This window comes from Chroicocephalus ridibundus, chromosome 1, assembly GCF_963924245.1.
Source record: "Chroicocephalus ridibundus chromosome 1, bChrRid1.1, whole genome shotgun sequence".
NCBI classification, from domain to species: domain Eukaryota; kingdom Metazoa; phylum Chordata; class Aves; order Charadriiformes; family Laridae; genus Chroicocephalus; species Chroicocephalus ridibundus.
In genome coordinates this window covers 138,913,295-138,935,526 of record NC_086284.1, presented here as the reverse complement: position 1 = coordinate 138,935,526, position 22,232 = coordinate 138,913,295, and the positions used below count along the sequence as shown (strand labels likewise).

The 22,232-nt window shown below is 42.1% G+C and overlaps 1 protein-coding gene across 1 annotated transcript; it reads right to left on the bottom strand.

Moving 5' to 3' along the window:
- Positions 1-1,675: 1,675 nt before the first annotated feature.
- Positions 1,676-15,078, bottom strand: KLHL42 (kelch like family member 42). The gene is made up of 3 exons (XM_063322693.1): positions 14,186-15,078; positions 6,145-6,338; positions 1,676-2,538 (listed from the first exon to the last, which is right to left on the bottom strand). The coding sequence occupies exons 1-3, from the start codon at positions 15,076-15,078 to the stop codon at positions 2,087-2,089; spliced, it is 1,539 nt and encodes a 512-aa protein (XP_063178763.1). The 3' UTR covers positions 1,676-2,086.
- Positions 15,079-22,232: the final 7,154 nt, after the last annotated feature.

Genomic DNA, 22,232 nt, shown 5'->3' with positions numbered 1-22,232 from the left:
GGAACTGAAAAGAAATGAAGGAAAGCAGATAAAATAATGTGACTGGGATAATTTATCACCGGACACTGACACACTGCTTCTAGTTATTCTAAAACACTTATGAAAGAAGAATCTTATGAAAGTCAGTTAATTTCCTCATTGCAGAAGAGCCTTTGTTTGGTCTGATACTGCTGTCAGAGCACAGAAGCTGATCAGCACATTGTGCTTTCAAAGGAATAATCACAGGCTTAACTCACTAAATTCATGCATACAGCTGAATGGTAGACACTAGTTTGGGCCTAAGCATTAATATACTCTGCCAGGCTGCAAATATTCCACCCAAAAGGTAAATATTGGATATCCAAAATACTTGTATCCTAAAAGTGTTCAAACACAAATGCCCTCATTCCAGACCAAAGAGTTTCCTGGGACTTTCTGCTTGGGTTGCTATGCATGATCAGAAGCACCAAAATTATGCATCTAAGCACTGAATGTGTGAGAAGCAAGGCACTTCAAGTCTGATGGCCCTTTTAGTCAGCACTGATTTCATGCGAATCCATGGAGAAGCAGGGAGTTAAAAAAACCTGCCGCCTCCTCCTCCTCTGTACAACAGGTGCCTATCTTTAAAAGAAGATTGAGATTCCTGAATTCCAAGTTAAAAAAAGAAGACAACTCCACATACTAGGAACCTGTTCAGGTAAATTAAATCTCTTATCTTCTCATGTGGAGAAACAGCTGGCGCAGAATCAGCATCCCTGCAATGTGTTCAGCACATGCCTAATGTGGTTATCTCTTCCCTAAAGGCAGCAGCAGTGAAACCTTCCCACGGTGACCAAGACCTTCTCCTTTTCCTGTTGTGAGGACACACAGTGCACACTTGGGCAGGTGCCTTCAGAAGATGCTTATGAACGTGTCAGCTACAAAAAGAAAAGGGGCCAATCGTGATTATAATTCTCTCGGGCAACAGGCAGGAACTGGGAGAAGCTCCCAGAGTATCTATTCCTGAATCCTCACATAGCAGGATTTATGGTGACCATAGAGACTAACAACTTTGAGTGGCAAACTTGAGGTAATCTCTGTCAAGGTCCTGGTAACACAAGAAAGAGACAACATTTGTGTGCGCCTGCTTTGAGTGGTGTTGGCAGGAAGTCATTTACACGAATCAGCCCTTCCATACGAAGCGATGGCTGTCCTGGATGAATGATATCAAGCAGGTTGCGGCTGGTGCGGAATCAGCATCGCATGTGCTCGTGCACATTTTCCTAACATGCAGCTTGTTGCCAACTGTAATTTGATCTTTAACACTCAGTACTACAGAATACAACAAGGTAACTAAAACTTAAAACCTTTCTGAAGAAGAGCAAACTTTCCCTTTTGAATTTGCAGCCTTTTTACCTCTATCTTAATGGCAGCAATAAATTCTGCCAGCTTCCATTAAAGGAGCATCCAGTATCCAAACAGCAACCGTAAGCCTCTAGGCAATTCCTCCCAGTCGCTGGCAAAGCATTTCATTAGAAGTAATTGAGGGGAATTTCTTATTTCTTGATGGTACCCCAATTGCTGGCACTTTTGAGAATCTCGTTTGCTACTGTAGAAGAGATACAAATGTGAGAGTATAAACAATTTTAAACATCATGCATTTGACAGGACATAATTTGAGTAAAAACTTTATTTTAAAAGAAATAATTCCCTTTGTGATTTTTCTTACACTTACTATTTACTTTATTGAATTATTTCCACTTTTACCATCTATACTTCTTGCTCATCTTCTAAACTGTCTATTAAGATGGAGAATAAAACTAGACTGATGACTTTTGCCTTTGGAATTCCTATATCAGTTACCAACACAATAATTTTACGCTTAAAATTGCAGACAGTACTTGGTAAAATTTTAATCCAAAACAATAAAATTTTTAAACTGAAATCTTAAAGCTGTTTCTGGAAGCATTTCTCTTAATATTGGATTTTGCAACTTCTTTAAAGAACAGAATCAGTATTTTATGCCCACGTTATGCAACCACATGACGTTCTGAAACTGGAATTATTTAGAGGGAGCAATATTTCTTCCAAGAGTGATTAATGAGCTGAAAAGAAAAACCTGACGCTGTTACACCTCTCGCACATTAGGCAAATACATAGAACAGATCAGCATGTTTTGTCCAAAGGCTGGAAAGCGTCTTAGTGACTCCCAACTGTCCGTAAATATATTATACTTCAGAAAAACACGGTGCTCCAAGCTTGTAGATAAAGTAATATCCCTACTCAATATATAGACTCCATCATTGTGGAGAGTACAAGTCAAGTTAAGACCCGATTTTGATGTGTTCTCTTTGAGGTAGAGCCATTCTTTGGTAGCAATGTTGTAAGACTGCACAGTTAACGCGTCCTCACTTTGGCTGGATTTTTGGTTTGGTCCAAGTTCATGAATACAACCCCCTACCAGATATATAGTTTCTTCAACAGAGAGCATCTGTTGTTTGCGAACGTGGACATCACAAAGTTCAAAGTTGGTCCAGGAATCAGAAGTGGGACAGTACTGCAAAATGTTCATATTCCTATCTGAAACAGAGGAGAGATATTTACAAATAAATAAATATATTAGAAGGTACTCATGGAGGAGGATTCTTCCCCCCTACAGACTGTATCAGTCATTATTACTGATTGCTAATGTATTACAGTGCAAAAGCATAGCAGGCCAGGGAAGAAATATTGAATATTGAGAACTGCAACTCCTTGCCCTTGACAACAAATTTTGAACATTCGGTTCCTTTGCAGAGGAAAACATTAAGCTACTTCTGGCACATTACATGATGTAAATATTCTGGGGATGCAGATTTTAGCAGAATAATCCCTACATTTTAATTTAGGCTTTTAATTTTGTCTCCGATTGATATGTAAGAATTTTTTATGAAAAGGGAAATGGAGCAATATTCTGCTCTCCAACAGTGATCACAGATGAATCAAATTATCATGAAAACAGTATGCTTCATTAATGGCCGTCAAGTAACGATTTATCATCCAAGCTTAACTTTGATACTTCTCATTTCATTCCATAAATCAAAGTTTTATGGAATAAAATTCATAAATCTAGTTACATTTCAGCAAGTGGCACGGATGACCTAAGGGCACATGTTCAGTGCCTTATAAAGAAAGAAATACACATTGTCAAAATCATTTAAGAACCAGGAATTCCATGCTCCAGCATCAGACAGACACAGAAAAAAACCTGAAGCCATTCTGTACTTCAGAGGATGCATATGTTTGCAATACTGTTATTCCGTGGAATTGTTACGATACTGCCCTGATTTATGGTGCAGTGGAGACCCTGGCTGTGTCCAAGGCTTCGCTAAATTAACACGGAATGCACAGGACTCGTTAGCTAGTAAATTCAGTTTCAGTCTCTGGAGACCTGAGCTTAAATCCAAACTCAAGTGACAAGCGGCAACAGGTTTGCAGACTCCAGGCTGGTCTTTTAATAAAATCTGCACCATATTACAAGTCTATCCTGCGTGACGATCTCCAGATGAGCTCCCAAGTGGAACAGCAGATGGTGACATATTGGCAAGTTATGTAAGGGCACAGGTATAAATAGCCATAAATATAACTGGATTGTCATGAATGAAGTGCATTAGCAGCATAATTAGGGAGGTGCTCCTATAGCATTTGCTTGCACTCTGATGATTTCCAGTCATTGTTCATTACTTTACATTGCCTTCTAGTACACCTAATCCACTTTAAATAAAGGAAAAAAAAAAGAGGGAAAAGATCATGGCAATGCCCTATGACATTGCTGATCAAAGCTCCACATACAGATGATCTTTGTCTACAACAAATGTATCATTCTCTGACTCACTGGGGGCGGGAATCCCAATTAAGTTTCTATGTCTACCTATAGCAGTAATCTTCCCTGGAAAAAAGTGCTAGGGTTCAAGAGGTGGCATATGAAATTGAATTCTTGTGATATGGCCCTCATTCGCTCAGTCCAGAGCCAGGGTCTTTTATATCCACTGAAAAAAAACTAAGCCCAATACAAACCATCAACATTATAGTGTCTGACATGAAGTTTCTATTAGGATCTAGGTTCACAAGTGAGAGCTGAGAACTGGAAGGAGGTTCTTTATTCAAGAAGTGCCATTATAATTTACAGTGGGAAATTCCAGATCCTACCATCCTCTGCAAAGTGCAGCTTCAGAAGACAGCTCTATACAGATCAAAAAAATAGGCCACAAAATCTACTGAAATGGAGGTATATGTAGAAATACTAAAAAATAAAAAAAATTAAAATTTACATACTAATTGCTGCATGAGTTTTATTGTAGTAAATGTAGTGAAATAGCAAATGAACCTCAGCATCTCTCAGACAGGTATTAACACTCTCCGACATTTGCATAAATTGGAAGGTGAATCACCTGCATAATTGCGGCAATTCTGGTTTCTAAGTCTGTCCTAAGCCAAGGTATCACAGAAAAACTGATTCTAGACCCTTGCTCAGGAAACGATCTTTATTTAGTATAAGCACAGGCATTTGTTGTCCCGAATGGTCTTGGCTTTAAACATAAGCCTAAATGTGCTAGTTATCCACTGCTCACAACTTTATACTATTTTACTACCCTGTTTCCATTAAAAACAGCTTTTAGGGAAAGACCGAGGAAAAGATCTAGGAAAAAACACTGAAGGCAATCCCCTGAGGCATGGAAGAAGCAGGAGGTAACTCACTGCCTATCCTCCTTCAGTTGAAACCACAGGTAATTAGTACGGAATAAGGAGCTCGACACAGGGCAGCAATCCTGACTACACAGGCTTTGTTAATGAACTCTACGGGAAAAGGACCCGCATCAGCAACATGCTGATGTTCCTATCCATGACACCAGGAATAGGCAGCCTGAAGAAAGAACAGCACAAGCACCAGAAAGGGAACTTGCAAACTGCAGGGGATGTAGGGGAAAAGCTTGTACTCCCGTAATCTTGTAGCACTATTAACTAAATCAGAGCTTTTTGTTCTTAGTGACTTCCTTCTCTTTCTCTAGATAAAAATGACAAAACCCTCACTCTGGTCTCTAGGGACAAGCCTTCCCATTACTCTGTTTCAGTCCCTTCTCCTTGTTCTTTGCTCTCTTGTCTCAAAGGATATTTCCCCTTGGGGCTGACTTTTCAGCACAGCAAGTGGTGTTCGCCAGACATCTTTCAGTCCTAGTGCTGGACATCAGGGAACACAATGCACCCCAACAGGTCCTTTAGTGGGGATGCCCAGAGGACTGGGACTGCAGGGCACACCACAGCATCCCGCTCCGTATGGACACAAGCATCCCGATATACTTTTGTTTACCTCAGTGAAGCCACTCCAGGTTCTGGGTCAGAATGGACTGGACAAAACGCCTTTGAGGGTTATCATTACCACAAGAACCATGAGGGCTGGAGGTGCGTCTTTTACAAACTTTATAGTGGTTCAGAGCTAAAATCAGCTCAGACACTAGAAGGGACAGCTTGCTTTAATGTCAGTTTAGGTTTTCCCCTGGATAAAGAAAAAGAAATTGTCAGGAGAGAATGCAACTTCAAAACTTTTCCTCTCTATAGTATCCTCAGAAAACAGGGTACAGAAAGGAATTTAAGTCAAAAATGTTGGTTCTTGGTTAAGCTTTTGATTAATTATTCAATTAAGTTATTTCATACTGAAAATCTTACCTATAGCTTGAATTTGCCTGTGAAACACTGAAATGCTATAGTAAAAGGACCATGACACCTATTAATACATGAGAAATACTAATGCAGGCAGTTATTTTCTTCAGATTTTTTTCCTTCTGACAGTCTAAAACAAGTATTTAAAAAGTAAACAAAGTGTACCTGTTGAGACCTCTCTATCTACTGTATGATCAAAATCTGAAAAAAGGAGGGCTAAACTGTGTGTTGAAGTCTGTTCCTTCATAATGACAGAGCCCTGAAAAAACCTCAATATGTGATTCCTGTATGACAGAGCTAACTGTTTTGTTTAATTTATCAATTATTTTCTACTAGTGATTTATTTCTACGTGTTTTAATGAGTATTATGCAGCTTCCTACATCAGTTCAAAAGATTTCCCGAAAAAGAGAAGAAAATCATCTGGGCCTTAGAAGCAATCAGGTTAAAAAAAAAAACAACAACAGAAAAAGTAAAACCAAGCTTTCTACCTCGTGTAGTGTAGCCTCCAATAACGTAGATCTTGCCCTTGCACTCGCAAGCTGAGAATTCTGCTAGAGGGTTTGGCATAGATGCTACGAAATTCCACCAGTCATTTTCTGGGTTATAGCACTCCACGTTGGCAAGGGATTGACCACCGATGGCATAGAGCTTTCCATTTACAGCTAAAAGCTTAAAATTGGACCTGCAAGAAAAGATTGCAGCATTGAAATAGGTTCCATACATGTAATGAAAAATATAGGAAGAAAAGTTCATCCTATCCAGGCTCCAACATACTCATCGTCACTTACAACTTGTACCATCACTTCTTATATTACACCATCTGAACTCTCTTGTGCAAGGCCAAAATTCTGTAATTACACTCTAATTACTTAGGACAGTAACCTGTGACATTCTGGACGTTAATGATGTTGGTGTTGAGACTGATGAATATTTTAGTTTGCACTTCAATCTGTCGCAGTTTGAGTTTGAAATGTTTAGTTAGCTAATGTGTTCAGTAGATTTTTCATTTTCACTAAGCTTTTAATTAACTACCTTTAGTAGAGAAAAATGTATTACATATACACAGTCAGGGATACTATTTTAGTTAAAATTGCAGAAGTTTCAAATAAGACTTGACGAATGCCTAACAACGTGTACTCATCTTAGTCAATAACTCAAAGTCTCTTTAATAACCCTAATAAACAGAAATTTGAAGCAGCACACATTGAATCGTGCTGCAGAAGAGGGAAGAGAGAATCTCCTGTACCTTATTCAGCATTAATTTAAACTACTGAATACACCCTCCATCCCACTGAACCATGATATGTCTGTAAATTAATGTTCCAGCCATAGTTGAACAAAACACATTGCACTCCACAGGCAATGCCCTGTTCGTTTATTTCTTATTCTGTTCCATTATGCATGGCAAAGGGCAACCTTCTAACTACTGAAGCGCAAGAAGACTTTCATCAAACACTTTTAAGACAATACGGGCAAAACCAAATGGTCCGTGGGTGGTTAAAGGTGCAAGTCTGTATGAAGAAACTGGAGGGGGTGAAGTCAGAGGGCTTGCGTGCTCAGCTATTCCTCCCAGCTGCGGCAGCTGGTCTAATAAAAGATGAGCTCTTCCTCTCCTCAGAAACAGTCTCCTTGCCTAGAAAGATTGTTCCTTCTGGGCTGCTGAGCCAAATCAAGATTTTACCATGCAGTATCCCAGTTAACTAAATGTGTGAAAGTCACTGGGCTGCACCGGCCCAGCACAAAGCCAAACGGGGAACTGCGTTATGTCTGTAAAAGTGCGGTGGTGCTTTAGACTTGCATTGGCCTGCTGAGCAGTGAAGTGAGTTTTACTCTGCATGAATCCAAGATTCAAAACTTACCGCTAAGTAGTTTTGCAGGGTTTTGTCTGGACAAAATGAACCCTGCCTAGCAGCAGACTGCCCTGCAATTTCTTTTTATTAAATATATTTGGAAAAATAATTTGTTTCCAGATGGAATCATTTTGTTCTTGTCATCCTGATATAGCTTTGGAAACTAAAATGCTCCTTTGAAGGAATTAATTGCTTTTTATTCATTTTTTTTGCTGACATTTACGATTAGGTCACTCTGTTCATCTCCTCTCTACAGCAATTATGTTTTCCATCTTAGAGAATCCAGAATAACATGGCAATCAATAGCGGGTATGAAATGAGGATAATTACTTGCCAAACACTATGATTTTCAAAGCAATGTACCTGTTCTAAAAGTTACGGAGAAAAAAAAAAAAGCCACAAATTAACAGAGGGACAAAAACACAAAATGTAAATGCATTTTCCAAGCAATCCTTTAAAATTCAAAGTATGTTAGAAAGTCTGTAACTCTGTGCCCATGATGGAGATGGAGCAGGATTTTCGGCTTATAGAATAAGTTCACATGCACACAGACAGCGTTTCCCTATTCTAAGATCTTCTAGCCACTTTTTAAACATGCTAAAAGTTTGGCCACAGAGGACATGAATTAACTAAACAAGTGTGTAGTGTCAGGACATTAAAGAATTCAGGTTTCCTAATTCACACGTGCTTCTCTAGTTACCCTCTAATTGTAGCCTCTTACTATTTCATCTGAATAGAGGTAATTTATCCAGTTTTTGCTTGATGGCCTTCACATCACTGGATTGTTTCTTGCAGCATGGGGAAAACTATCTAGTGAAAGATGTAAGGCACAACTTTCAACTTCAATTATTCTAGAAGGAGGCCATGTACATGTGTGTGAGTCATTTAACCACTTCCAACACTCGTTAAAATGGATGGCATTCAGTGGAAGCATCTCAGATTTATGGAACACATTAACTATAAGGTTCATTTTACTCAAAAGTAGCTGTAAGTATCCATCAGCACGCTTTATATGAAAGTTTGGACAATGGCTCAATATGTTATGAAAAACTTCTGCCATTCACCTTTCCATGCCAGTAACAGCAGGTGTTTTTATGGAGAATGAACATTAGGAAATATTTAGTGTATTTTTACACTCTTTTAATGTGTTGGAACAGCTGGAAACAAGGAAAGCAAACATTGAGCCACCAGCCAGCTCTCCACAACTAACAACTGTTCCATGGACTACAGTTTGGAAACAACGGAGATGAACCGTCTGTCAGATTCAACTGCAGTATAACTCCACTCGCATCAATGGGTCATCTAAACTTGGGGGATCAAAAGCGCTTTCAAATTCCAGGCTTAGTGAGAACCCTTCTTGTCGGGACAAGACTGGGTATGAGCTGTCTTCTCATGTTCCTCGTTTCCTCTGAAAGGACCCCAGGAACACAAACAAGAGCGAACTGTGGGGTTTTACCATACTGCAAAATACAACATTTTTCTTTCAATAAAGACAAGTGCAAAGCACTATATGCAGGAAGGAAGAAAAATTAATGCACAAATGCATAGGATCTGGGGGTCAGAGTGTATAGGTTTCTGAATACAAAACAACGTTCAGCAACTTGCAAAAAACCCCACGTTGTTCTGGATTGCATTAACAGCCGTAGATGTGTCTGTAGGAGACCACTATGAACGTGGCTATAAAAAGGACAGCAAGCACTCTTCTTGTTCACTGACAGGTATCATTTGTTTTGCGTACAGCAAGAAAAGCTTAGCATAGATATTAGAGAGGACTTCCTATCAGAGGGGAAGGTAAACATGGGAACAAGTTACCTGGGAGGAAGGAGGTTGGAATCTACATTGCCAGAGGGTTTCAAGAACAAGTTAGACACGTATTTGCAAGGTAAGCTTGGTCCTGCTGTAGAGCAGGAGGGTCAGACTAACTAAGCTGTGGTTCCTACCTGCCAAATGATCAACTTTAACCTTAAAATTTCTCATGAATCAGATTACTTCTTTATTCTAGAGTTAAAGCATTTACAACAGAGAATAAGAATCATGAGAGCACAGTTACGAAGGCAATTCCAAAGCATTTCACACTTCTTGTATGAACCACTTTTTTTTTTTTTTTAATATATTCCTTATATGATTCTGCACAGCACACTGCATCCAGCCTTTAGCTTTGGAAGCATGTGATACATCTGTGATAAATGTGACATGAATATTTCTAAGTGAAACATTTTTGAAAAGTCCGTTTCCCCCGACACAGAGGAATTTTGAGTGAAAAAAAAAATATTAAAAAATGGGGAAAGAAAAGGTCTCGTAAACCACCACCATTCTCCAGGAGTATCCTCTCCTATATTCCTGCAAGAGCCCAGAGAGTGGCTGCAGTTCAGGCACACATTGCTCACAAAAACCATGTTCCGCGTGCATGTGTATAATCCCAGCCAGGGGCTTACAAGGGTCTTCCAAGCCTGGAAGATTTACCTGCCATGAGTGTTCTGAAGGAAAATAGAAGTGGAATATACAGCTGTAACTGGCACATGCAGCAGAAATCCTACGAGTACATTATTTTTAAATAGCAAATTTCAACTGACAGCATCAATTTAAAGAAAAGTATGGAAAGGTATTGAAGGGCATTACTTGAACAGTCCCCAAAGCACCTTGTTACCTTCCTGTCCCCAAACACCACAAGTGGTCTTGGGCAACATTTACATGAAGTTTCTTCCATGAAAAAGCCCAGGTAGTTTTCTGAAGACACTATTCCAAGTACAGCAATATCTCCAGAATTAAGATCTTGAAACTCTGATCTGTTATGGACTATTTGTGACCAGCACCAGATTTAGCCCTCAGCTGGGTTAAATGAGGGCTCAACTTCCAGGTTGAGCTGGGTTAAATGAGGCTCAACTGAGCCTCAACTTCCAGGCTCAATCACAGGCTTCCTATATGAGCCTGAGCAAATTATTTTATCTACCTTGTGTATGCGTAAATAGGGAATAATACTTTCTCAAGCTTCCGTGGGCATCACAAGAATAAGACACAGGAGTTGCCTATGGTGAATAAATTTGAAACTAGAGTAATAAGACCTCTGCATCTAGAAAGAAAGTCAACAGCTATAATCTAAACCAGAATGACTGACTGCTAAGTATTCAGTATACATCTGACGGCTTTTACCTTCCACTTCGAAGTAAGTTGGGACTATTTCATCTATGCGTGTGCATAGGTGAAATAGCAGCATCCTGTGATTCCGTATTATAATAATGGAAATAACTAAAGATAAAAATATCATAGAATTTACAAGGTATTTTGAGGGAAAAGAACTTGTTATATTAAGAGCAAATCAGCACAATTATTTCCATAACTCCTCAGCCTTCTCTTGAGGCCAACATATGCATCCATTCATATAGGCCAGATCCAGATACTCTTATAACGTTGCCTGAAGTCAAACCAACTTCAATGGGAACTAGAACCCTCCCTCACGGTATGTAAAAAATGCATCCATGCCATGTAATTATATCAGCTGACATAAATTCACTCGGCAGACAGTCACAGGACAGTAATTTCTAGGCAACACGCTGGGCAACTGCCCTGCTTATTTTACTACAGCATAACAAACTAAAAATACAATGCTGAGCAAAGTGCAGATCTATTTGCAGCACATCTGTGCGGCAGACAGGCATCAGCGCTCTTCCTGTTGAATGCAAACTCCCTGATCCTATGAATCTCCCTGCTCTTGGCTCCTACAGCACAGGCCATCCCTTCCTGTCTTCTGGCCACTAGATGTCAAGCCGGTCATCGAAGAGCTGGAATGTTACATCAGATAGAAAAAATAATAATTAATAACTTCAGAGTTGAGGATCCATGCGGATGTTAAAGTCAAAAGCACGTTTTGTGAAGGGGTCAGCAGAGTTTCCATGAAAAAAACCCAACCCTGCTTATCATTCAGAGAGCAACATACGCACTTGCAACCTTGGAATCTAGAGGCAGATGTAATTCTGGGTTCTTCTCGACCTGAAATAACTACGATGAAATATAAGAATAGATACTATTCCCAAAATATCCATTCGCATACTACTTTTCTGCCATAAATGGCCAATGTGAAATCCTATGCTAAGGAATATCTTGCTGTCACCCATGATGGGCTTCAAGATTAAGTTGGTGCAGTGCAGTTGAAAATGGTACTATAAGGAGAAAATATCCATGTGTTTATTTCAGATATGATGATTATATATCCTAGAAAAAAGGGAAAGTGTGGATGGGAAAAGGCTGATCTGGAGTTTGCACAGTCAGGTCCTAAGGTGAAAAAAGAGCCTTGAAAAAATATTTTTCAAAAAGCCCTCATTCGTCATGCTGCAGAATCATTGGACATAATAATATCTCTTCTTGCTATACACATAGAATCATAGAATCTTCATGGTTGGAAAGAACCTTTGAGATCATCAAGTCCAACCAAACAACCTACAATCTCTGCCCTTCAGAGCATGCCCTGAAGTGCCACATCTAGACGTTTCTTAAATACCTCTAGGGATGGTGACTCAACCAGCTCCCTGGGCAGGCTGTTCCAGTGCCTGACCACTCTTTCTGTCAAGTAATTCTTCCTAATATCTAACGTAAACCTCCCCTGCCACAACTTCAGACCATTTCCTCTGGTCCTGTCATTCTTCACCTGGGAGAAGAGGCCAACCCCCACCTCTCTACAACCTCCTTTCAGGTAGTTGTAGAGGGCAATGAGGTCTCCCCTCAGCCTCCTCTTCTCCAAACTAAACATGCCCAGCTCCCTCAGCTTCTCCTCATATGGCTTGGTCTCCAGACCCCTCACCAGCCTGGTAGCTCTCCTCTGGACCCGCTCCAGCACTTCAATGTCCCTCTTGTACAATGTCACACAAACCAAGGCCAAAACCTCATAACTTGATCAACATGGGACTTCCGTGTTTGAGTTAATTTCCATAGGAGACTCTGTGTGGGCTGACCCCATCATCCTTTCCTATTGAGGCCAATGTGCTCTCAATCATGCTCATATAGGCAGGACTGCTCAAGCAAGGCCAGCTAAAACATCTCAGTTCCCATATGCACCTTTGTATAGACTGCTTATAGGCTCAGGCTCTAAGAAATATGTCTGCAAGAAAAGGTGTTTGCAGTGTTTAAATGCTAAACTCTCATTGTACAGATGCTATTTTTCACAACCCCTTTCCAAGAAGCCAGGAATATCGCAGGTTTCTGATCAATTCCGATGACTGATTATGGAGGCAATCATTTCAGTGGAATTCTCACAATGACACAGGAAGTAAAAACAAAAAAAAATTGAAATGGGGAAGAACAAATTTTATGTCAAACCCCTGTTTTGAGGGGTTTTAGCTGGCAAGCTCACTGGAATAGAGATTGCAGTTTTACTACCCAGATACAAAACATTTATGCCAATGGTTGGGGTCTCTGGATGATCCTTGAATTTACTGGATGGAGAAGAGAATTTCCATTCTACAGTGAATTTTGGTTTCCTTACTTGTTTTAGTTCTGATCCAGGCAGAGAAGGTAGAAATTTAAGCACTTTTTCTCAAATGAAAACAATGAAGAAATTAACATTGAATAAATGTTTTATAAAAATAAAAAAAAAATTGTTTCAATGAAGTAAAAGCCTTTATTTTGATAACTCTGCAGCTTGATTAAGGTGGAGCAGTCACAGTCTTGGACAGGGAGATGGACTCTCTTCTTGGGTCCCCCTCAAGGCTAGCTCTCCATTATTGTCTCAAATGTAAATTATACAAGTGTTTCTGAATACTAACTTAAACATAAATGACAAACAAACAATTAAAAAAGACAAAGGAAAAAGCAAAAGGATCAAAATGATGAACGATTTCCAGACCCAAATATTCTCATAAAGTGAGAAATTTCTCACAATCTTCCTGACATTTTTCTGGTGAATATTTCGCTGAAATGCAAGCCTACAAAGCATTCAGATTTTTATGAAAGCACAAACCAATAAAAAAATTTCTCCAACTAAAATTTTTCAGCCACTTCTAGCTCTGACAGACTCTGTACATCCCCGCTAAGAGCAGGAAAACTCGTGAGAACTTGTCAGTTACAGTACCGCAGTTAAAATATACCACAAAGAAAGAAAGAGAAGAATTTTATCTTTTTTCTTTTTTAAACTTTGTTATTTTGGGGAGAATTTCTACTACTGGCAAGACAGCTGTTTGGAGAGACTGGCTGCTTGTATACAGCAATTTAAATGAAAAGTCCACCACCATTTCACACCGAGGTGAATGGCCACACGTGGTGGAGAGCTGTAGCACAGTCATCCTCTGCAGACGCCTGGCTCATGTTCTCCCCCAGCTGAGGCCTTAACCACCAGCATTTAGGTAACAAAGTCCCATCCTCCTCACCCTTCCCTTGCCACCACAGCTCCCCGCGCCATGCAGAGGGGCCCCCTAAGGAGAAGAGAGGCTGCAGCGTTGTGCTGCGGTGGGATGAGTGCTGCCGGTAAAGACAAGGTTTGCCAGGCCTGTCCGGTGGCATGCTGCCAAGCCATCGCCAAGCACTGCGGTCCTTCCCACCACAGGATGCAAAAGACACGGGTGATTCATGGCACAGAGACAGGTCTGAATCAGTTCATGTAACGTTGAGTCCAGTCAACACCACGTGACTCAACAGGGTCTATTTTGACAATATACATGGACACACGTGTATTTCAGGGAGCAAGGATTACCTCTTCTGGTTCATTGAAGCCAGCTGACTCCATTCGTTTAGGCAAGGGTTGTAACAATGGGCAGCTGAAATCTCCTGGCTGGTGATCCTGTAGCCCCCAACGATGAACAGGTAGTTGTCCAGCATCGCCGACCCGTAGCCTCGGACGTTCACCAGATCAGGGGGCAGGTTGTTGGCCAGGGGCAGCCACCTCTGCGCTTCCTCATCGTACCTCAGCATAGACCAGGGGGCTTCCAACTGCGGGTGACAGCCCGGAGGCAGGCCCAGGGAGGAGGAACCCATGAAGTCCCCGATAGCCACGAGGGTGGCAGTGCCCCTCATCCGCCTCTCCTTCAAGTGCTGCTGGAGAGCATGGGGCAGGAGGAGATGCGGCCGGGCATCGGGCCTCCGCAGCACCTGATGGTAATGGGTGGCCATGAAGTCTAGACAGGCATCGTGCAAGTCCTGGAGACCGTAGACCTGAGCCAGGCGGTGCAGCTCGAAGCAGTTGCCCAACCTCACCTGGGAGAGGAGCAGGCGGAGCAAGGGGGTGACCTGCAGGTAGGAAGCGGCCTCCACCAGCTCCTCCAGCAAAGGGGGCTCCTCATCGCCCCCCTCCTCCTGCTCCAGCCTGGCCAGGCAGGAGGTGTTGATGAAGTCCAGCACCAGCTCCAGCCCCAGAGCGCTCAACCCCCCGCGCAGCAGCTGCTCCTCCTGGCCCTGCTCTGCCTCCCGCATGCCCGAGCGGTAGAGGGCTCGGAAATAGTCACTCTGCTCGATCAGCTTCCTCTTGCACACCGGGTAGCACTTGTCCCCCAGCCGGATCTGCACCACCTCCTCCCCCGCACCGGCCCCATCCCCTTCTTCCCCTTCCCCCTCCTCTTCCTCATGCCGCCGCCGCCCCGCCAGGGACATCGCTCACCCCCTCCCCTGGCTGCGCTTCAGCCCGGCCGTGCCGGCTGCGGCCAGGCTCCTCCTCCGCGGCCCCACGGCCGCTGCCGGGGTGGGAGGAGCGGAGGGGAGCGGAGCGGGAGCGTCGCCGGGCCCGGCCGGGCCCCGCCGGGGGAGGCGGGATGGGAGGGAGGAAGGGGGGGAGGCGCCGCCGCAGCCCCGCCGACTCCGTCCGTGCAAGGAGAGAAGAAGGGGAAGGGAAAAAAAAAAAAAAAAAAACAAAGCACGGAGAGGAACGAAAAAAAAGCCCTAAAAAGGCAATGTTGAGCGCTCAGGGATAGCCGGGCCTCTCCGCGCTGCCCGGCTGCCCGCCGGGGCCGGCAGCGGCCATCGGCACTGCCGGGCGCCCAGCCACCCGCCCGGCCCCTGGGCTGGGGAAGGGGTCGGGGGTTGGTGTGTGGGGGGGCGATTTCCCAGCCCCTGTGCGGGTCAGGGACACGGTCAGAGAGGGCGAGTGCCCGGCCCGGGGCGCAGTCACCGGCAAAACCTGCAGCCACCCCCCCCGGCCTCCCCCTCTGGCGCTGCCAGGACTGGGCCGGGATGGCGGCTCCCGCCGGCAGCTCCTCTAACCCCTTTGCCATAAATGTACTTCTGCATCCCCGGAGAGAAGGAATATTCTCGAACCATGGAAAAAACAAAACAAAACAAACCAAAACAAAACAAATAAAAGAACCCAACAACCCCATGGTATGTGTGCGTGTGTTCGTGCGTGGCCAGAGAGGAGGCGGGAGCGCTGCAGCCAGCCTGGTGCCACCACGGCAGCTCGGCACCGCGGCACCCGCTGCCAGCGGCGACAACAAGGATCATCTTGCACATCTGGTGCAGCAATAGGATTTAGGAAGGGTACATAATTCTGCTATGACCTTCCAGATTTCCTCCTGCACAAGTCCCTCCCTTGCCTCAGCTCTTGGTTTGGTGTATCAAGATACTATTTAACTTGTTCCGCTACTCTATCCTATCTATTTAAACTAAGTTCCTGGAATAGGACGCCTGTGTGATTCACGGGAGTCATCTACGCGCCAGGGCCCTGGCTTTGTTTGACATGAACAAGGAAAGAGCAAATTAACAACTGAGCACCTTGGGCACAGATAAAGCGAGGGTTTTGCTGTTTGCCTTGTTACATTCTTGAAACATGATGACAGTCCTTTTTATTAATTTAAAAAAAAAACAAAACAAAACGAAACAAAAACGAAACTGCTGAAAAAGACGAGGAAGTCTGCCATCCTGTGTATTCTTATATGATGATGCTTAATATAAAGACATTAAAATATATTTTATATTTTTTACCTTTATAAAGATATTTCTTTCACCCCGTGTATTGCAGACCATAGAAAATTTTTGCCTTTAGCAGTAATGTGACTCATCTCCAGTTTTCAGACAAATCCCTATTTCTACTGCTCAGAAGGGATCATTTCCCCAACTATTAAAACCCTTCGGAGTGCTATTAGGCTTATTTATTTATTTATTTATTTTATTTTTAAGGAAGACTGGGTTGCTTTTTAGCATGTCCTCTGTGAAATGATCCTCTCTCACTGTTTTGTTATTTTGAGCTTCTTAGCTCTAGCCCATACAGATGACATGAATGTCAATCTCAGAGTTACAGGTGTTCTTTTCTGCTGACATTTATAGAAGCATTTGTTGAGGTGGGGTAGATTTCTGCGCATTTTCATTTTCCACCTCACTTCAAAGCATTTTCATCCTCAAAAGCAAGTTGCTTTTGAAAGGCTCATTTCATGTTCTGAATTCCTTTTATATAGGATTTCAACCAGTTCCAAAGAGCCCTCTTCAGCAGCCTTCAGTCCCTAGCTAGGTCACTATCACCTCTTCTTTTCTCTTTCCTACGAATGAGTTTCACTGTTTGCTTGTTTTAGGTTCATCTTTTGTTCTCCCTGATTATTTAATCAGTTTTCAAATTCCACTTTCCCGTCTCCTGTTGTTGATGAAGCACTGCACCATGTGGCTTTTCAAGTTTCTTACGCTTAGCTGAAGCTTGACTCTGAGCACTGCCTGGCTTTTTCTCTGCCTGAGGTTCAGCCTTGAAAAGATCGTCACACACAACAAGCGTCTTACCACTTCAGTAGGAGTCCAACCCATAATTCCTTCTTGTGCTTTAATTCCCATAGGCAGACATTTCAAGCAATTGTAATCATTCATACTTCAGAGATAAACAGAGAGCTCGTGTTTGTCGTGGCCATTAAGCTCCCCTGGTGGAATACAGTATGATTGCCAACACGGTGGTATGATTGCCATCTTTAGACATCTGTTTTGGAGTCTCATATGTTTGATGTATTGGTAAGTTAGCTCCTAACTGGTGAGGGATTTTTTCCATGTAGTCAGTTATGATAAGTTCTGTTCCCTCAAAGTGTTGACACCACAGCTGGGACAGATGGAATATTTCTTCTGTTACCTCTGTGCCTGCACCTGCCACTCTGCCAGGGTTTTCAAGTCCATCTTCCTCACAGTCCATGAGGTTTTTAATAAACTGCATCAATTCTGTTATGTACTAATAAGTATTTTCTTCCTGCCGGCAATTTTGAGAGCGCTGACTTCTACAGCTTTCATCAGGAGCTGTGATACGCACGAGGGGTCAGCGGTACTCTCTGTTGAATGGCCACTTTTGTAAAAAGCCTAAATCTGTTTCCTTAAACAATTATTTTTACTAGGCTGATTGTCAGCTATCTGTGCTTTATCCAGGCTTAGGACTGGGCAATTGCGTTAAGTCAGAGCATGCTGACAGGGCAGTTCCCTTGTTTTTTTACTATGCTAATCAGTCAGTCTGTATGGTGTGTTTATATAGTACTTACACAGCAAATGCACCAAGGTAAGGACTACCTTTTGTTCCATATTTGTACAGAGAATAATCTGTCTCACAGCCCACAGCTATACTGTTTTATGCTAAGATCGATAATACATATTATTATTCTGGAATAAAAGAAAAGGCCTTGCTGTTTCACTAGAAATCATCTTGCTTGATCTTAAGAGAGTAAGAAACGTATTTTCTAGAGTTAAAGAATGGAACCCTAGAGCTACAAAGTCAAAATCTGTAGTTAAGAGCCACAAAAGACTAACACTGGACACTTTTAAGACTCATCTGGACAGGGTGCTGGGCCGTCTTGTCTAGACTGTGCTTTTGCCAAGAAAGGTTGGACCAGATGATTCTTGAGGTCCCTTCCAACCTGGTATTCTATGATTTTATGATTCTGATCTTTTCTGATCTTTGAAACAAATAAGAAGGACCATCTATCACTCTTTAAGAACATGCTTAAGCATGAAATAACACAAAACCAAGTTTGCATCATGACAGGTATTAAATGACTGCATGATAAAAGAACGTACCCTGAAGACCAAGACATTTACAGAGAGGCAGACAAGGGTACCTGTGCTCAGCTTTTCAATACCTAGCTTTTAGAGTTTGGCTTCTAGAGCGAAATCTTCAAGCCTGCTTTAGATACTTCAGGTCTCTTTCTACAGTGTCTGAGAGACAAATTTATCTCAAGGAAAAGGATTCTCAAGTGCCAACAAATGGAGCAGGAAGGCATCGGAGAGTGTCAATAAAGTCTCTCTAGAGTTGAGATGGCTGTTTCTGCTTGGGATACACAGTCTAGACACTTTTTTCCTGTGCTTGGTGCCTGAACTATTTTCTTGTAGTTAACGCCTGAATTATTTCCAAGGCTGAAGAGAGATCACTCTTTTCTTTCAGAAAGACTTGGAAATGGAAGAAGCTCTTTTATACAGCAGCTACATTGTAATAGACTATTCAACCATGATACAGAAAACCTAAGCTTCTGACTCTTTCTCTGCCTGGCCACGCATTTCTATAGCCCTCTGGCTTTTCTAGCTCAACAAAAGCAAGGGACACAGAAAGTCAGGAGGACCTACAGCTACAAAGACAGGAAAAGCAAAGACAGAGATAACTGGAAAGAAGTAGCACTCTTTCTGTTTTGCATGGAACTCGGCTCACGCTTCCGAACTGGCAAGGGACGTGCATAGGGCCGGTGCGAGACTGCTCAGGTTTACTTAGAAAACCATGGCCACTTGTTTTTCCTCTGTGAACCACTCAATGGTTTTGTGTGGTAAGCTGGATGGGTCTCCACTCTGGTAAGGTCAGACGACGCAGGAAAGGTGGGTAACAGAAGTACCAGTGACTGGGAATCAGAAGGGCAAATGCTTTTCTTGGCAGGAAACCTGGTTTACATATGCATGAAATATAGCCTGAATTTCTTTGTGGGTCTAACCCAAGATCACACAAAAAATCTGCAGCAGAGCAGAACCAAACCCTTAAGCACCTGTACAGTGCCTAAAGGAAGACTGCAGTGGTTTTGTGTCTGTTTTAGGCAAAACTTCTCTTGATTCAACAGAGAGACGCTGGATAATACAGGAGAACCAGAAAGTAACGCCAACCTGATTGCTCTAAGGAAAGGACCACATAGAGGGCAAAAAACAAAGGAAAAATTGAATTCCTTTCAGCCTTATTAGTCTAAAATGTGAACTGGAACCCAATCAGGGTATATTTAAAATATACATGCTATCTAACATAAAATATAAAGTGCCACATTCTTCCCTCTGAGACGCCAGGGAATTGTACGCTACTGCCAGGGAACTGTGTATTGAGTAATAGTGGAATTACTCAAGAGAGGAATTAGTCTTTTGGAAACGATTCACCAACTGCTGCCATTGTTTAGTATTTTCCTTGTCACAGGATACAAAGTAAGCAACTGTGGAACATAGGAAATATCCTGCAGTATTTCAGCATTAAAAATATCAGTGTTCTAAAGGATCTTGGCATTTCTGAGAGGAACTGACTGGAGCATAATTTTATTTCAACTGAAATCTCTATCATTTGTGAAGGATGAGCTGCTAAATAAAGGTAATTTCTTTTTTTCAGATTCGCAGTCAAACAAAGCACTTCTTACCCAATGTTATTAAAAAAAAAAAAGCACTCCTATTTCAAATAGCACTTGTTTAGACTTTATTCCCTATTATTTTCTGTTTAGTTTTTCTGCTTTTGATGTACTATTTAATATTTATTCCTTGAAACAAATGTATATTGCTAGTGGGCATTCTCTGTGGATCATGAGAAGAGTTCGGTCACCAGACAGCAGAATGGAGGCATGATGAATGGTAACCCACATGGAAGACTTTCACTAAGTATCCAGCTGTATAAAATTCATCACAATATTGAAACTCCATCCCTTTTGCCTAGTTTCAAGCTCTGTCGTAAATCAGCATTCATTCATTCGAGTGTTTGCTAAACATTGTGCCTTTTGTCATAAACCTTGGCTCAAGTTTATATGTATGCCAGTAGATTTATATTTGTATAAATCTAATCTGGTTGAGACTTCTGTTGCTCTTTGTTTGAACACACAGATTCCAGCCTTTGTGCAGAGGTTTTACCAGAAATAGTTTGAAGCCAAGCTCCGAGAGAATCTCAGGGCCTGGCAGCCCCTTTGAAACAAGGGTTTAAAAAATGGTTTGCACAAAGTCCCAGGAACAGAAACTGTAATATTTCACCTCCTTTAACCGTGTTGCTGGGATGGAGCTGAAACCAGAATCTTGGACCTAACTGTCCCAAACCTCAGAGAAGGTCAGATTCATTAAAAACCTGATATATTGCTCCAAACCAAAATCTGACCACTAATAGCTGTTTTTGACAAAATGGTTCTCTCAAAAAATGCTGTTCTGTTGGACTTAAGACATTTTGCAAGAACGTTTTGATTTCAAGGAAATTTTAAAGGAGAAAGCGAGCACAGTATTTCAGTAATGTCAAAAGGATTTGCTTTGATATTTGTTCCAAAGTACTTACATTTCATTATTTCATGATTCATTACATTAGTACTTTGTAACTTCTAAACTATAATAGAGTTACAGTGACATATTCTGGCATTACCAAAATACTTAACTTAGGTAAAATTTTGACCTTAACACTGCTGTAATAAAGGGAAAAGACATGTACATATCTAAGAAAAACGAGATAAGGACGACTTCAACGCAGGCCTGCAATTCAATTTATTCACATGGAACGCAACACAGGCACAGAGCTCCACTGTCTTCAGCAGAGGTTATTAGAGCTGACGTTGCATGGGATTATGCTGAACATTTGATTAAATAAACTTACTGATGTTGCAAGGAGGACATAGGCAGGTTCATAACTCACATGGGAAACTGCAGGCGGCTTCTCCTTAGCTGGTAGTTGTCATCTTTGAACTCATCTGTCAGAGATAATCTAAAACACAGATGATTTAAGCTAACATGTTTGACTTTAAGTGTAGCAGAGAAGTACTTTACACAGTTAGCACTGGTCTCTTCTCACGCCTGAGACAGGCTGGGTCTGTGCTAGCAGCAATCATTCCCTGTGTGCTTCTGCATCATCACAGCAGCATCAAGGAGTGGCGCATTGCCACATCTGGGCTTCATGGGAGTATCTCTCCCTTCTCTCCTATAATCTACTTGGGAAAAGGAAAACACAGACAGGAGGCCCAACTGTCCCCTTTTGCCTAGCCTGTATTTAGATGAGGGATGTGTCCTTCCCTCTGATCATAATGGCTTAACCACCACTGACAGAGCAGGAGAAGGGAGAACCTATCAAAGATGGGTACTAGCCTTGGCTGGGACATCGCAACTAACTACATTGTCTCCCATAGCTGTTCAAACAGCATAAATGCCTGAACTTCAGCCTGACCCAGGACATCGACTGTCCTCCCTACGCAGCACAGGGAGGGACTTCAAGATATTCAGCAGAGAAGCACGGGACAATAACACAGTAGACACCAGATGACCCATGAACAAAGCCAATGTGCAGTGTAGCTTTAGACAGGCTGATCTGACTACAGAATCACAGCCATGGCATTTTTAGTCCTTTTCGTGACTGCTTTCCTGTACTATATAGATCTTCTTTCTGTTCTTTACATATTCTGAGTACTAGAACCTTGTACTCCGTATAGGCTAAATGTAGTTCCAAATATCAATATATATCCATTACTTTATATGGAGAAGGTGTCTGCTTTTCTTTATATTTGGCAAAAAAAGAGTTAATGCCTGGTGATGAATCCGTTGTGCTAGGAAACTCTTGGATTGTGCCATTATCACTGCCAGCCCAGGTGGAAAACTTCAGGTACTGT

Bases quoted from the DNA above. Each gene is read 5' to 3' on its own strand.
- KLHL42 (XM_063322693.1), bottom strand. From the start codon at position 15,078: ATGTCCCTGGCGGGGCGGCGGCGGCATGAGGAAGAGGAGGGGGAAGGG. The intron at 6,339-14,185 runs GTAATCCTTGCT...CTTTTCTTGCAG, and splicing joins GCTTCAATGAACCAGAAGAG to GTCCAATTTTAAGCTTTTAG. The intron at 2,539-6,144 runs GTAGAAAGCTTG...CCTCTGTTTCAG, and splicing joins TGGAGGCTACACTACACGAG to ATAGGAATATGAACATTTTG.